The following is a 13,915-nucleotide window of genomic DNA, read 5'->3' as shown; positions in this document are numbered from 1 at the left end:
CAGAAAAACCAAATGACTAGATGTGAGCAAAGTATATGTTTAAGGGATGCGTCTTGAGAGTTACAATGTCAGCAATTAGACAATTTACTTAGTCTTCTCCTAGGGTCACTGTGACGTCCAGTGTGTATCTTAAACCTAATTTTTAACTGAATGTCTCAAGATCCATGAAGGTATACACTTTGGTGATCAAACTCCATATTCCATTCATTCCAAGACTCTGCATATCATTTCTGCAGCCCCGATTAAGGGGAAAGTGATCCAAATGCGTTGTGAAAAGGGTTACGGATTTGCACTGAATATCGGGGAAACCTTTTAACAGCAGTTTCGCTTTTCTTTTCCAGGGGGCAGCACGGGCACTTCCCCGACGACCTCGAGCACTGGGACCCCCTCGCCCTCTGCATCTTCTCACCTCCTCTCTCCATCATGTTCCCCCCCAGCCTTTCACTTGGCCCCCAACACTTTCAATGTCGGCTGCCGGGAGAGTCAGCTCTGTAACCTGAATATCTCCGAGTATCCTCCGTGTGCCCGAAGCAACATGGCGGCCCTGCAGAGCTACCCGGGGCTGAGCGAGAGTGGATACAACCGGCTCCAGAGTGGCACCGCCTCTGCTGCTCAGCCTTCTGAAAACTTCCTGCCTCAGCGGACTCCATCCTTGATCTCAGGAATGCCTGCTCCTTCCTCGCTGCCGAGCAACGGCAAGATGGAAGCCTACGGTGGCCAGCTGGGGTCATTCCCAGCCTCTCAGTTCCAGTATGTCATGCAAGCCGGCAACCCGGCCTCCACCTCTTCTTCTTCCCACATGTTCAGTGGTGGCCATATGCAGCAGAGCTCCTACAACGCCTTTTCCCTCCACAATCCTTACAACTTGTACGGATACAATTTCCCCGCTTCTCCGAGGTTGACGGGAAGCCCCGAGAAACTGCCCGCCGCCCAAAGCACTTTACTCTGCTCTTCGCCTTCCAACGGGACTTTTGGAGAGAGGCAGTATCTTTCGACGGGGATGGATCATGGGATGCACGTGATCGGCAGTCCTCCCGGAAACAGCCAACCAACAGCCAACGCCTGTGATAACAGACAGTATGGAGCTGTACCGGGGTCGTCTTCACAAATGCCGGTGCACATGGTTTAACCAGTGCTCGGCGTCATCCCCTGTGGAGAGAGAACCTCGTGGTTTATCTTGGCACCCTCATCCCTGTTGCGTTTGCGACGTAAAATAGGACTAGTCTCTGAGCGATGTACGGAAATGCAAGCCATCTATAGCTATAATCCAAAGAACCAGACCGAGAGCTGCAGGCACGACAGCCATCGCTACCTTGCGTAGCTAACTGGTTTCTGTCTCGGTGGATTCTTTTTTTTAATTTTACAGAGAAAACGGCATCGTTTGCAATAAATGGGGGGGGGACCCCTATATAGTATATGCAATAATCATCTGAGCATGGTGTGAACTGTTCACAGTAGAGGAAATGCGGTGTGTGTGTGTGCGGTTCCTTCTGTGTTTCCCGGATGCGAGCGAGTTGTCATGACATCTGCTTACCAACCTGCGCAGCCTGTGAGAGGCCATTGCGTTGTCCCTATCGGTTCCCTCTCTTGCCTTCGGCAGTTATGAATTCAAACCCCGTGGCCTTCTCTCACTCACTGCAGAACATTCTACCTGAACTGAAATTTCTCTTCCTGGGGGAGATTTTTTTACCTTTGGAGAAGAGCTTGTTGTTCTTCCTCACAAGAACAGTCATTTTCCCCCCCTCACCAGGCCTCGGATTCAGTAGGAGCTCACAGGAGCACAGCTTCTGAATCTTTCTGTGGGTTCCCCCTTCTCCTTTCCATCTTGCCCATTGGATAGCAGGTGCAGCTGTGTAACAATCCCTGGACGAGCTCCACCACCTATTTTTCTACAAAACCACCTCTGCCTCTTACAAAAGTATGTATGAATGAGAGAAAGGGAGGAGGGGGGAATAACCGAACAAATCCTTCCTTCACCTTTGCAGGTGAAATGTTTCTTTAAATATATTCAGCGATGAAGAGATTTGTAGGATTCCATTTTGGAAATGCTGCATTCAGGGCATCCAGTTGTACACCCAGTGCCTTAAAGCCGTTGCTAGGCAAAGTAATGTTAGCAATGCAACGGGCCAGTTGTTTTCAGAATATAGGCAGCCCACAGGAATCAAATACAAGGGAAGAGTTCACCCTGTTGAGCTCATGTTAAATTAGGGTTGCCAAGTCCAATTTAAGAAATAGCTGGGGACTTTGGGGGTGGAGCCAGGAGACTTTGGGGGTGGAGCCAGGAGACATTAGGGGTGGAGCCAAGATTAAAGGTGTGACAAGCATCATTGAACTCCAAAGGGAGTTCTGGCCATCGCATTGAAAGGGACGGCACACCTTTTCAATGCCTTCCTTCCATAGGAAATAATGAAGGATAGGGGCACCTTCTTTTGGGATTCATAGAATTGGACCCCCTGGTCCAATCGTTTTGAAACTTGGGGGATATTCTGGGGAGAGGCACTAGATGCTGTACTGAAAATGTGATGCCTCTACCCCAAAATACAGCTCCCCCAGAGCCCCAGATACCCGCGGATCAATTCTCCATGATTTTCTATGGGAATAAATCTCCAATGGGAATAATAGAGTCCCCAGCAGACATTTCCCTCCCCTTCCCCCCGCTTTCTGACGACCCTGAAGCGGGGGGAGGGCCTCCAAACCGGGGGATCCCCTGCCCCCGCCTGGGGATTGGCAACCCTATGTTAAATGGTGGGCAGACAAAAAACGTGATGAGAATACCCGGCTGGAGGTCAGCCATTTTGCATATATGCACCAGAGAGAGGATGAGAAAATGTCCGCCATTAACCTCAAGAGCAGGTCCATCTCAGCCTGCTGACTGAGCTGAGACATCACTGCCTTTTTAAAAAAAGAAATACTATTTTTCCCCTTCTGATTTTACGTTTCCTTCAGGTCTTTTACGAGTAAGCAGGCGAGTGACAATTCTTAACAAGCTAAGCAATAAAAAAAGCCGTGTGAAATTGCACAATGGCAAGTCAAGGAATACAGAAGCTACAGTATAGAGATTTGTTTGAGGTGTTGTAGATAAATGTATTTATGTTTCTAGTGTGGGGGGGGGAGGGGAACTCAATATTATGAATATTAAAGAGGGCAATAAATGGGTATGTAAAATATATATTAAGAAAGAAAATGTATAAAGATTTGCCCTTTGCAGGGAACTCTGTTTCTAGGTGCCAAGCACAGAGCTGAAGCAAAATAAACATTTGTCCTTTACTTGTTTGGTCTGTCAGTGATCCAGGCCTCCGGATGTATGGGATGATTTTACTTACTATGGGTGAAAGCAGATGTCCTCTCTCAAAAAAAGAGAGATGAGACTGCAGATTGGGTTGCCAACCTCCAGGTGGGGCCTGGAGATCTCCCAGAATCATAACCAGTCTCCAGAGATCATTTCCCCGGGCTGCTTGGGAGGGTAGACTCTACTGCATTGCATTTCTCTTCTTCCCAGAACCTCCAGAAATTTCCCAGGCTGGAGTTGGCAACCCTATTTCCCCAGGTGCGAACCCAGTTTCTTTCCACTTGCGCATGACAGACACCCGCATCAGTCAATCAAAGGCTAATGCACCCTTCAGTCTTGCCCTTCCCCCGTGCTTCAGGCCTACCTTCTGGAATTATTATTTTTAGGTCACCACATTTGTATTTTTAGATCATCACATCCTACCTTGCAATGTCTTAAGAATGGGCCCATTTTAAAATACATCATGTCATCCAGGGCTTCTTTTGTAGCAAGAGCTCCTTTGCATATTAGGCCACACACCCCTGATGTAGCCAATCCTCCTGGAGCTCTTCGTACAGGGCCTACTGTAAGCTCCAGGAGGATTGGCTGCATCAGGAGTGTGTGGCCTAATATGCAAAGGAGTTCCTGCTACAAAAAAGCTCTGAATTGACATCAACGGTCATCAGCCAATAGATTCATTTCACAGATGGATGTCCTTTCAAATGCCAACGCAAGGAAAATTAAGGTTGCCTGGTTACTTGTGGTCACCATCAAGCATAGGGAGGGACAGGGCTGCCAGCTTCAGGTTGAGAAACTCCTGGAGATTTGAGGGTGGAGCCTTGGGAGAACAGGGACCTCAGTGGGCTACAATTAGGGTTGCCAGGTCCCTCCTGGCAACTGGTGGAGGATGGGGGGGGGACATACCTGTAGCAAGAAGGAGGCCCAGGCTACATCACCAGTGATGTGGCACTGGGTCCTGGTGATGCTTTGGCACTTGGACAAAACTCTATGGTAAAAAATGGCTTCTACAATAGAGCTTTTGCCCAAATACCAGAGCATTGCCCAGACGTCACTGACATGATGACATCACTTCCGGTACATGCTGGAAGTGACACTGTCACGTTGCCAATGTTGCCTGGGCTTCCTTCTTACTCCCATTGAGTCCTCCCCCCCATTGGTCAACTGATCAGCAGCGGGGAGCAACAGAGATGGGGGATCCCCCACCTCCGGTAGGGGGAATTGGCAACCCCAGGTACAATGTCAAAAACAAAAACACCCCAACATTAGGCAACATTTAAATTATGAGTCCCACGCTGCAAAGTCCATATGAAGACCCCAGGTTTTTATTACTCCGTTTCAATTTTTTTCAGTCTTCTACAGTGGTGTGAGCTTCAATCAAGTCTATTTGGACGCCAACCTCCCCCTACATCACCAGCGCAATGATGTCACCCGGAAGTGATGTCATCGAGCTGGCGATGTTGCGCAATGGCCACTCTAGGCATTTCCAGGAAAACTCTATGGTTTTCCTGGATGCGCTCACCATTTCGGAGGGAAAACTCTATGGTACAATAGGTACCATAGAGTTTTTCCCTCCCAAATGGCTAGAGCATCTGAGAAAACCATAGAGTTTTCCCAGAAATGCCTAGAGTGGCCACACGCACCGCTACCGGCGCAATGGTGTCACTTCCAGGTGACGTCACTACGTTGTGCACACGCGAAAGTCCCCTGCTCCAGAACGCAGGGGACTTGGCAACCCTATCCAAGCACTAATGGAATTAAATCAACTTCCGGTCAGACTTGCCTGTCTGACCGAAAGTTGGCTCAATTGAAATGGAGTAATAAAAACCCAAGGTCTTCATATGGACTACTTGGGCTAGAAACATTGCAGCGTGGGACTCATAATTTATATATTGCCTAGTGTCGAGTGTTTTTGTTTTTGACATTGTGTAGACAGTCACGTCATACCATTGTATTATAACCCCAGGTACAATGCAATGGAGCCCACCTTCCAAAGCAGGGGAACTTCTCTCTATAGTCCGGAGATGAGCTGTGATTTTGGAAGATCCCCAGGCCTCACTTGAAGGCTGGCATCCCTAAAAATCCGGTAGAATCACTTTTCTGAAGCACTTGTTTGGAATGAGAAGGGCATCTTGTGGGACCGGATCTACATGTCTTTGGAGGGAGGCAAAATTAAAAATGACGCCCCCTTATGGGCCCATTCTATTTTATGGGGCCATAGCTTAGAATGGTGATTAACGTGTCGAATTCACTGCCGCAGGAGGTGGCGGCGGTTACAAGCATAGCCAGCTTCAAGAGGGGGTTAGATAAAAATATGGAGCAGAGGTCCATCAGTGGCTATTAGCTATTAGCCAATTTATATATATAAATTTTTGGCCACTGTGTGACACAAAGTGTTGGACTGGATGGGCCATTTGCCTGATCCAACATGGCTTCTCTTATGTTCTTAATGGACTCCATAGTCAATCCTCTGGTGGTACCCTGGGCAAGTACCTCCTCTGCTCCCCCCTAGATATGGCCCTGGCATCTTGTTTACAAAGCTTCCTGGGTGTGGGTTGCCTGCGTTCCCATCTGTACAGTCTTTTAAGTGCTCCACCTCCTTCTTTTCTCACAGAAATGTGGACAGAGGACTTTTGCCTAGGACTGTGCCAAATACTCTCCCATTATTATGATAAATCATAAGAATGCTTGCCCGGTGGGAAGTTAAGAACAGTTCCCTTCAACCTCTTCAACTGCCTTACTCTTTGCTGACAACCTTTGCCCCCGGTTTTCGCATGCTCAGAACCACTCTGGTTACGCTGGCCTTCTGAATTAGTCACATGGATGATCCCAGCCGATCGACACGCAGTCATGTTGTGAATAGGATGACCTCATGCTACGTGGCCAGTCAGACTGGGAGAGAGAGCGAAAGAGAGCAGCAACGTCAATGGACCCACTAACATTTTCACGCTTTCTGAGGGGAAAGAAGCATGTTGGGAAAAGGTGTGCGCGGGGGTGTCTTTTCCATGATCCCAAAGAGGTTCTTAAATTACAGAGAATACTTTTCAACAGTTATGCATTTGCTGTACCCAATCCTCCGTCAGTTTTAGAGTCTTTTCTCTTTTGCTTTAAAAATGTTTTTATATTGGATTTGCACAAATAAACCTGTCCGCTCACTTTCACCTGCGCAGCCGTTCGCTGATTTTCTTTGAGGAGTGAGCTTTCTCACCCATAACACCTTAAATAACCCCAAATGGATGTCTTTGCCCTAGTTATTCAATCAGAGCTTTCGACTGATGCTGGGGGCTCACATAATTAGAGGACCTCCCCTGATATATTTTTTTAAAGCCTACAGAAAGAAAACTAACTTGACAGGCAGCAGGCTAGATTAGGATTCACAAAGCTCTCATTTCAGAGATCGGGGTCCCCAAACTTCCAGAGCCTGCGTACACCTTTAGAATTCTGACACGAGTTCATGGACACTTCCACAAAATGGCCGCCACAGCAGGCAGCGCCAACCAGAAAATGTCAGGGGATTAGATTATGTGTTAACTCCCATAGTAACTTTTTAGCACAGGGGTGTCAAACTCATTTGTTATTAGTAGGGGTCGTTTTGTAGAAAAATAGGTGATGGAGCTCACCCAGGGATTGTTATGCAGCTGCACCTACTACTCAATGGACAAGGTGCGAAGGAGGAGGTGGAACTCTCAGAAAGGTTCAGGAGCTGCGCTCCTGTGAGCTCTCACTGAATCCGAGGCCTGGTTATTAGGGTTGGATCTGACATAAATGAGACCTTGTAGGGCCGGGACACTTATGTCATAAAATGTAATGCCAGGTAGTGGAGATAGAAACTTTATAAAAGATATAGACGAACACAGTTAAATGTTTTCTAAAAACTTAAAATAAAATATGCTTAAAAGATTGGCACTCTTGCAATATTTTGTTTATTTAACAGTCTCTGATAACGGACACCTCTTGCTCTGAATTACTACATCAGAATCTGGAGACAAGGTCTGTGCTGTAGCAATCTTGAGCAGGCTGTTCAGATGTGTGTCTGTAAGTTGCAAGCTTACTTTTGATTTATTGACATTCATTACAGAAGTCTCATGGTCAGGGCTTTGAGCCTAAGATGCAGGGGAAAACATGAAATGGCTGGGCATTGTGAGCTTTTGTACATAAGTCGCTTCACGTACTGGTCAGCCAATGGAGAAAATAGAGCCTTTGCTCTGTAGCTCCTGTGCGATTGAGCAAGCCTGGCAAAACAAGTTGTGATGCAAAAGGAAGCAAGAGATAGAGGGAAGGAAGCAGACGATAGCCAGTTGCTCAGGGGCCTGATAGGAGCCCTCTGGGGGCCTAATCTGGCCCTTGAGGGGCATGTTTGACCCCCTTGCTATAGCTTTTCAGGCAAAAGATCTGTTTAACAGGATGCCTTTTGAAACAAACTTTTCAAAACATTTTCTTGCTTATTCACCTTCAGTTACACAGTAAGGATACTTGTGCTGGTGCCGAAGCAACATTTTAAAATATCTGGACAACCCAGTTGGATTTCCAATAGCCATTCAGAAGCCTCACTGGACCAAACACCCATCTGGCCCCATATTGGGGGCCCACATTATAGACTGTCAATAGGGTTTCCAGGTCTATTTAGCCAGTGGGGGGTGGAAGGTAGCCCTCCATGAGTGGGGGTATGGGATGACATTGTTGCAAGTGATGTTGCCAGTGCGATGACATCACACAGAACTGACATTATCATGCCTGACACGTTGTGCGGTAACACACTAGTATTTTAGCCAAAATTCTATGGCTCTTGGAGGATTGGCTACATCAGGAGGGTGTGGCCTAATATGCAAAGGAGCTCCTCCTAGAATTCCACCCCTGCTCACCTGGATAGCCCAGGCAAGTCTGATCTTGTCAAATCTTGAAAGTTACCATAGAGTTTTGGCCAAAATGCTAGAGTGGCACCATGCAACATGGGGTTTGTATGGAAAAGCATTGTATGAACCCCCCCCCTGCAATTTGATGGTACAGCCCAGCATTAACTTTATCACCTTAGTGAGGCCTGAGATGCATAACATGGGCCCTTCAGTCAATGTTTTGGGGTATTTTCTCATCTCGCTAGGCGAAGAAAAAACGAGGAATATACAAAGCAACAACATTGCTACATAAAGTTTAGTGGACCCTCAGTTTCATTTCTGAACAGTGTAGCAGACTGGAGGTTGGCTCACCAAAATATGCAACAGTGAGCAAGTTATATATAACTTCCTTTTGACCCAGGCTTAATACAATATAGTCATTAACAGACATTCTCAATTTTGACATATTGCTGTTTTATTGCCTTTGCATGCTCGTGCTACTCAGATCCAAGGTTTGCTCAATTTATTAATTTTAAACAGGGGACCTTTCCTTTTTTCCCACTGAATCTTAAATTTGTACCAGTTTGCATTCTGAGCCACTGACTACCAGCTATGTGTGGCTCTGTTCACTGTGCCGGATTCCTCGTCTGATGAAGTGTGCTTAGAGAGCACACGAAAGCGTATGTTCTGAATAAAACTAAGTTGGTCTTAAAGGCGACACTTGAAACCTACTTTGTTGTACTGCTTCAGACCAACACGGCTGACTACTTGGATCTATTTGAATAATATAAGTGAATGGTCCTCTTTCTAAGTATTCCCTGTCCTCAGTATGCTCTTTCCCAAATCTGCTTTATGCCAGTATGAAACTCATCTGTGACCAGGCTGTGCGGAATGGCTCACCATTTTCTGCCCTACAAAGGTACCACCCACACTGAGGTAATTTCCCTTCAGTCAGTTTATTTTTTCCTCAGTCTATCAGCAGAAAGTCTTTTAAAGGCTTTTTTTTTTTAAGGCAATTGCTATATAGAGTGTTATAGCAATTTTGCTTTTTAAAGCCTTCTAAAAGCTCTCGAGGGGGAAAAAAAAATCAAAGACAAATGGGCTGACTGAGGGAAATGTGTAGAAACCTCCCATGTGTCCCTGACCTGCAGGGGTGGAATTCTTGCAAGAGCTCCTTTGCATATTAGGCCGCACACCCCTGATGTATCCAATCCTCCAAGAGATTACAAAAAAGAGCCTTGTAAGCTCTTGGAGGATTGGCTACATCAGGAGGGTGTGGCCTAATATGCAAAGGAGCTCCTGCTAGAATTCCACCCCTGCTGACTTGGATAGCCCAGGTAAGTCTGATCTTGTCAAATCTTGAAAGTGAAGCAGGACCAGGCCTGGTAAGTATTTGGATGGGAGACCTCCAAAGGAATACCAGGGATGGGGGAGGTAGAGGCAGAATTATCAAGCCACCTGTCTGAAAAGCATCCAGTGTCCAGTAGGGATCACAGGCAGGGCCGGCCTGCCACTAGGCAAAATAGGTGATTACGTAGGGCACTGGCATTCTGGAGGCGCCGAATTGGGCACCCCCCCATATGCAGGGGGTGCCAGAAGTTAGCCCTTTTTTTACATTCAATCAGACTTTATTAAAAGAATAAATACCATAATATACACATCTTTGTTCGCATATCAAACATTGGCAAATATAAGCACAAAGTACATTTCCAAAATCTCAAAAAAAAATGAATATTATCAGTTCTGGTGACGAAAGAAAGAAAGAAAGAAAGAAAGAAAGAAAGAAAGAAAGAAAGAAAGAAAGAAAGAAAGAAAGAAAGAAAGGAGGGAGGGAGGGAGGGAGGGAAGGAAGGAAGGAAGGAAGGAAGGAAGGAAGGAAGGAAGGAAGGAAGGAAGGAAGGAAGGAAGGAAGGAAGGAAGGAAGGAAGGAAGGAAGGAAGGAAGGAAGGAAGGAAGGAAGGAAGGAAGGAAGACGGGAAGGGGGGGCTGTGGGGTTAAGGAGAGAGGGGAATAGGAATGAAATGGCAGGGGAGATCAGTGCAATGCTAGTAGAGAACCACATTGAACTGGAGTGGAGAGCCCATATTCCATGAAAGGAAAGGTTCCCGCTCGCAGAAAAAAAAAAGAATGGGCTTGAGAGGTGCCAGAAACAAGTTTATTGTCGGTTATTTTGTCTAGCAAGGAATAAGAAGTTCGCCTTGCCAAGGGTGCCAGACAGCCTAGGGCTGGTCCTGATCACAGGAGGTCACCATGACTTCCAGCCCACAAGCACCTAGACACTAACCTACGGACAAAAATACTAAAAAAAGAAAAGAAAATTCCCGTGTGGGTGGTCTATTGTCAATGCCCCTCTCTCTGTATTCTCAGTGGTGATGATGACACCAAAAAATCCTTGCCAAGAGGAAGCCGCCTTCAGCTAGGCCTGAAGGAGGCTTTGAGCTGGAAGGAATCACCACAAGATGGGGTTTCTTGTCATTCTTCACATTCTCCACATGCTGAAGTGAAGAGCCAGTTTGGTGTAGTGGTGAAGTGTGCGGACTCTTATCTGGGAGAACCGGGTTTGATTCCCCATTCCTCCACTTGCAGCTGCTGGCATGGCCTTGGGTCAGCCATAGCTCTGGCAGAGGTTGTCCTTGAAAGGGCAGCTGCTGTGAGAGTCCTCTCAGCCCCACCCACCCACCTCACAGGGTGTCTGTTGTGGGGGAGGAAGGTGAAAGAGATTGTAGGCCATTCTGAGACTCTGTCCTTGAAAGGGCAGCTGCTGTGAGAGTCCTCTCAGCCCCACCCACCTCATAGGGTGTCTGTTGTGGGGGAGGAAGGTAATGGAGATTGTAGGCCGCTCTGAGACTCTGTCCTTGAAAATTCTCACAGCAGCTGCTGTGAGAGCCCTCTCAGCCCCACCCACCTCACAGGATTTCCTTCATGGGGGAAGAAGATATAGGAGATTGTAAGCCGCTCTGAGTCTTTGATTCAGATAGAAGGGCAGGGTATAAACCTCCAGTCTTCTTTTTCATCTCAGGCAAAACAAGTATTTAAAAAAAACACCCACACCCACACACTACACCGACAAGAATACCGGGTGCAAGCAATGAAGCCAACCTCCAAGAGAAACAGAGTCAAATATGGGATAAACAATGTTTTGAAGAACAGTGATATGCATTTTTCTTCAGTGCATTGCATAGATCCTGACGTAGTACAAGCTGAGGGCTCCATTAATCTTTCGCAGGAGAATGTCCTATGTGTATCGCTACTGAGACAGCAGATAAGTAGGGGTGAAAAGTCCAATTCAAGAAATATCTGGAGACTTTTAGTGGTGGAGCCAGGAGACTTTGGGGGTCGAGCCAAGAGCAAAGTTGTGACAAGCATGACTGAACTCCAAAGGGAGTTCTGGCCATCACGTTTAAAGGAACTGAGCACCTTTTAAATGCCTTTGCTCCATTGGAAATAAGGAAGGATAGGGGCACCTCCTTTTGGGGTTCATAGAATTGGACCCCCTGGTCCAATCTCTTTGAAACTTGAGAGGGTGTTTTGGAGGAGAGAAATTGGGTGCTATGCTGCAAATTGAAATTTGGAGGGTATTTTGGGGAGAGGCACTGGATGCTATTATGCAAATCTTGTGCCTCTACCTCAAAAAACAGCCTCCCTCAGAGCCCCAGATACCCACAGATCAATTTTTCATTATACCCTATGGCAGGGGTGGCCAGTGGTAGCTCTCCAGATGTTTTCCGACTACAAATCCCATCAGCCCCAGCCAGCATGACCAATGGCTGGGCTGATGGGAGTTGTAGGCAAAAAAACCATCTGGAGAGCTACCGTTGGCCACCCCTGCCCTATGGGAACTGGTCTCCATAGGGAATAATTGAGTGCCCAGCAGTTTCCTCCCCCCACTTTTCTGATAAACCTGAAGCGGGGGGAGGGCCTCCAAACTGGGGGATCCCCTGCCCCCACTTGGAGATTGTGCAAAGCTCAGAAAAAAACTGTGGAACAATAATGAACAAATATTGAAAAAGTTATTTTATAAAGGAATCAAATTTTCAAAACAGTTTACAAATCCATCTTACTACAAAATATGCAGAATTCCTAAAGTTCCCAAGCACAAAGTGCGGAGAATACAGTTCCAAGAATATTTCCGGTTCAAACGTGTCAATTTCAGACTTCAAGCACTTGTAGACCACTCGCCCGTGATCGCGGGTGAATTAAAGTGCCAGTGCCCGTAGAATTTCGCAGGCAGTTGATTTTAGTTGTTTCATGAACATTTCTCTTGTTTGCAAAATAGCCAAGATAAAAGCTTCAACCTTTTAGTTCAACTTTACGTTGAAAGTGGGTAGCAGTCGCCTCTGACAGTAAAGCTGCCTGTGATACCGTTTCCGAAGATTCCTTTGTCAAAGAGACATATCCCACTTATCTTCAATACATGACAAGGCACTTCCAACCGATCCAGCACCTCACATTCTTACACTTCCCAAAAAGGTTTAAAAAGAAAAAGTTGGGGTTTTTTTTTTTTATTGAAACCATCATTCCGGGGATATCATGCGCAACTTCATTGCCCCCTCCAATCCCATAAAGCTTCCTTTCACCAGTGAGAGACAAGGACCTGGCAACCGTACACTGGCATCATAACATGTGCATATGTAAGCAGCCAGGACCTTCCTCCTGCTACTGGTAAGTGCTCCTGCCAGACAATTGATTGGTGGTTGGGGGGCAGGGGGTAGGGTTGCCAAGTCCAATTCAAGAAATATCTGGGGACTTTGGGGGTGGAGCCAGGAGACATTAGGGGTGGAGCCAAGATCAAGGCTGTGACAAGCATAATTGAACTCCAAAGGGAGTTCTGGCCATCACATTTAAAGGGACAGCACACCTTTTCAATGCCTTCCTTCCGTAGGAAATCATGAAGGATAGGGGCACCTTCTTTTGGGGCTCATAGAATTGGACCCCCTGGTCCAATCTTTTTGAAACTTGGGGAAGGGGGTATTTTGGGGAGAGGCACTAGATGCTATAATGAAAATTTGGTGCCTCTACCCCCAAAAAACAACCCCCCCCCCGAGCCCCAGACACCCACGGATCTATTCTTCATGATTTTCTATGGGAATAAATCTCCGTAGGGAACAATAGAGTTCCCAGCAGACATTTCCCTCCCCTCCCCCCGCTTTCTGACGACCCTGAAGCGGGGGGAGGGTCTCCAAACTGGGGGATCCCCTGCCCCCACCTGGGGATTGGCAACCCTAGCAGGGGGGCAGACCTGGTAGTTTTGGACACATGTTTCTACTGAGGGGAGTCTGGGAACCCTCGGGCATTGTCTGAATGAGGGAGCTGCACGTAGATCCAGAACGCACACTGCTTTGACAGGGAGGGACTTTCTTATTGCACGCTTCAGCTTAATATTGCTTCTATAGCTTCCTCTAGGATTTACAAGTCAATCAGCGAGTGATTTGCTTTTTTTAATGTTAGCTGGGAATTCAGGGAGGGCAGCCTGGACTATCCCTGAGAAGCCTGGTCTTCCCAGGCCCTGTTTTGGCTCCATCTTTGAATCAGGCCCAGAGAGCCAGTTTGGTGTAGTGGTTACGTGCATGGACTCTTATCTGGGAGAACCGGGTTTGATTCCCCACTCCTCCACTTGCGGCTGCTGGAATGGCCTTGGGTCAGCCACAGCTCTCGCACAGCTGTCCTTGAAAGGGCAGCTTCTGGGAGAGCTCTCTCAGCCCCGCCCGCCTCACAGGGTGTTTGTTGTGGGGGAGGAAGGGAAAGGAGACCCTGTGAGATTCAGAGCAACAGGTGGGGTATAAATCCAGTATGTTCT

The 13,915-nt window shown here is 47.1% G+C and overlaps 1 protein-coding gene across 1 annotated transcript in view; it reads left to right on the top strand.

Annotated features, from left to right (window-relative positions):
• Positions 1 to 1,357, top strand: part of TBX15 (T-box transcription factor 15) — a 76,055-nt gene extending 74,698 nt beyond the window's left edge. Inside the window, exon 7 of the mRNA XM_060236886.1 lies at positions 342 to 1,357. Coding sequence (XP_060092869.1) covers positions 342 to 1,129 — 788 coding nt within the window. The 3' untranslated portion in view covers positions 1,130 to 1,357. The remainder of the gene's footprint in view (positions 1 to 341) is intronic.
• Positions 1,358 to 13,915: the final 12,558 nt, after the last annotated feature.

The sequence above is a fragment of the Heteronotia binoei genome, chromosome 4, assembly GCF_032191835.1.
Source record: "Heteronotia binoei isolate CCM8104 ecotype False Entrance Well chromosome 4, APGP_CSIRO_Hbin_v1, whole genome shotgun sequence".
In the NCBI taxonomy this organism is placed as follows: Eukaryota; Metazoa; Chordata; class Lepidosauria; order Squamata; family Gekkonidae; genus Heteronotia; species Heteronotia binoei.
The sequence above is the reverse complement of the archived record's forward strand: the minus strand, read 5'-3'. Positions and strand labels throughout refer to the sequence as shown.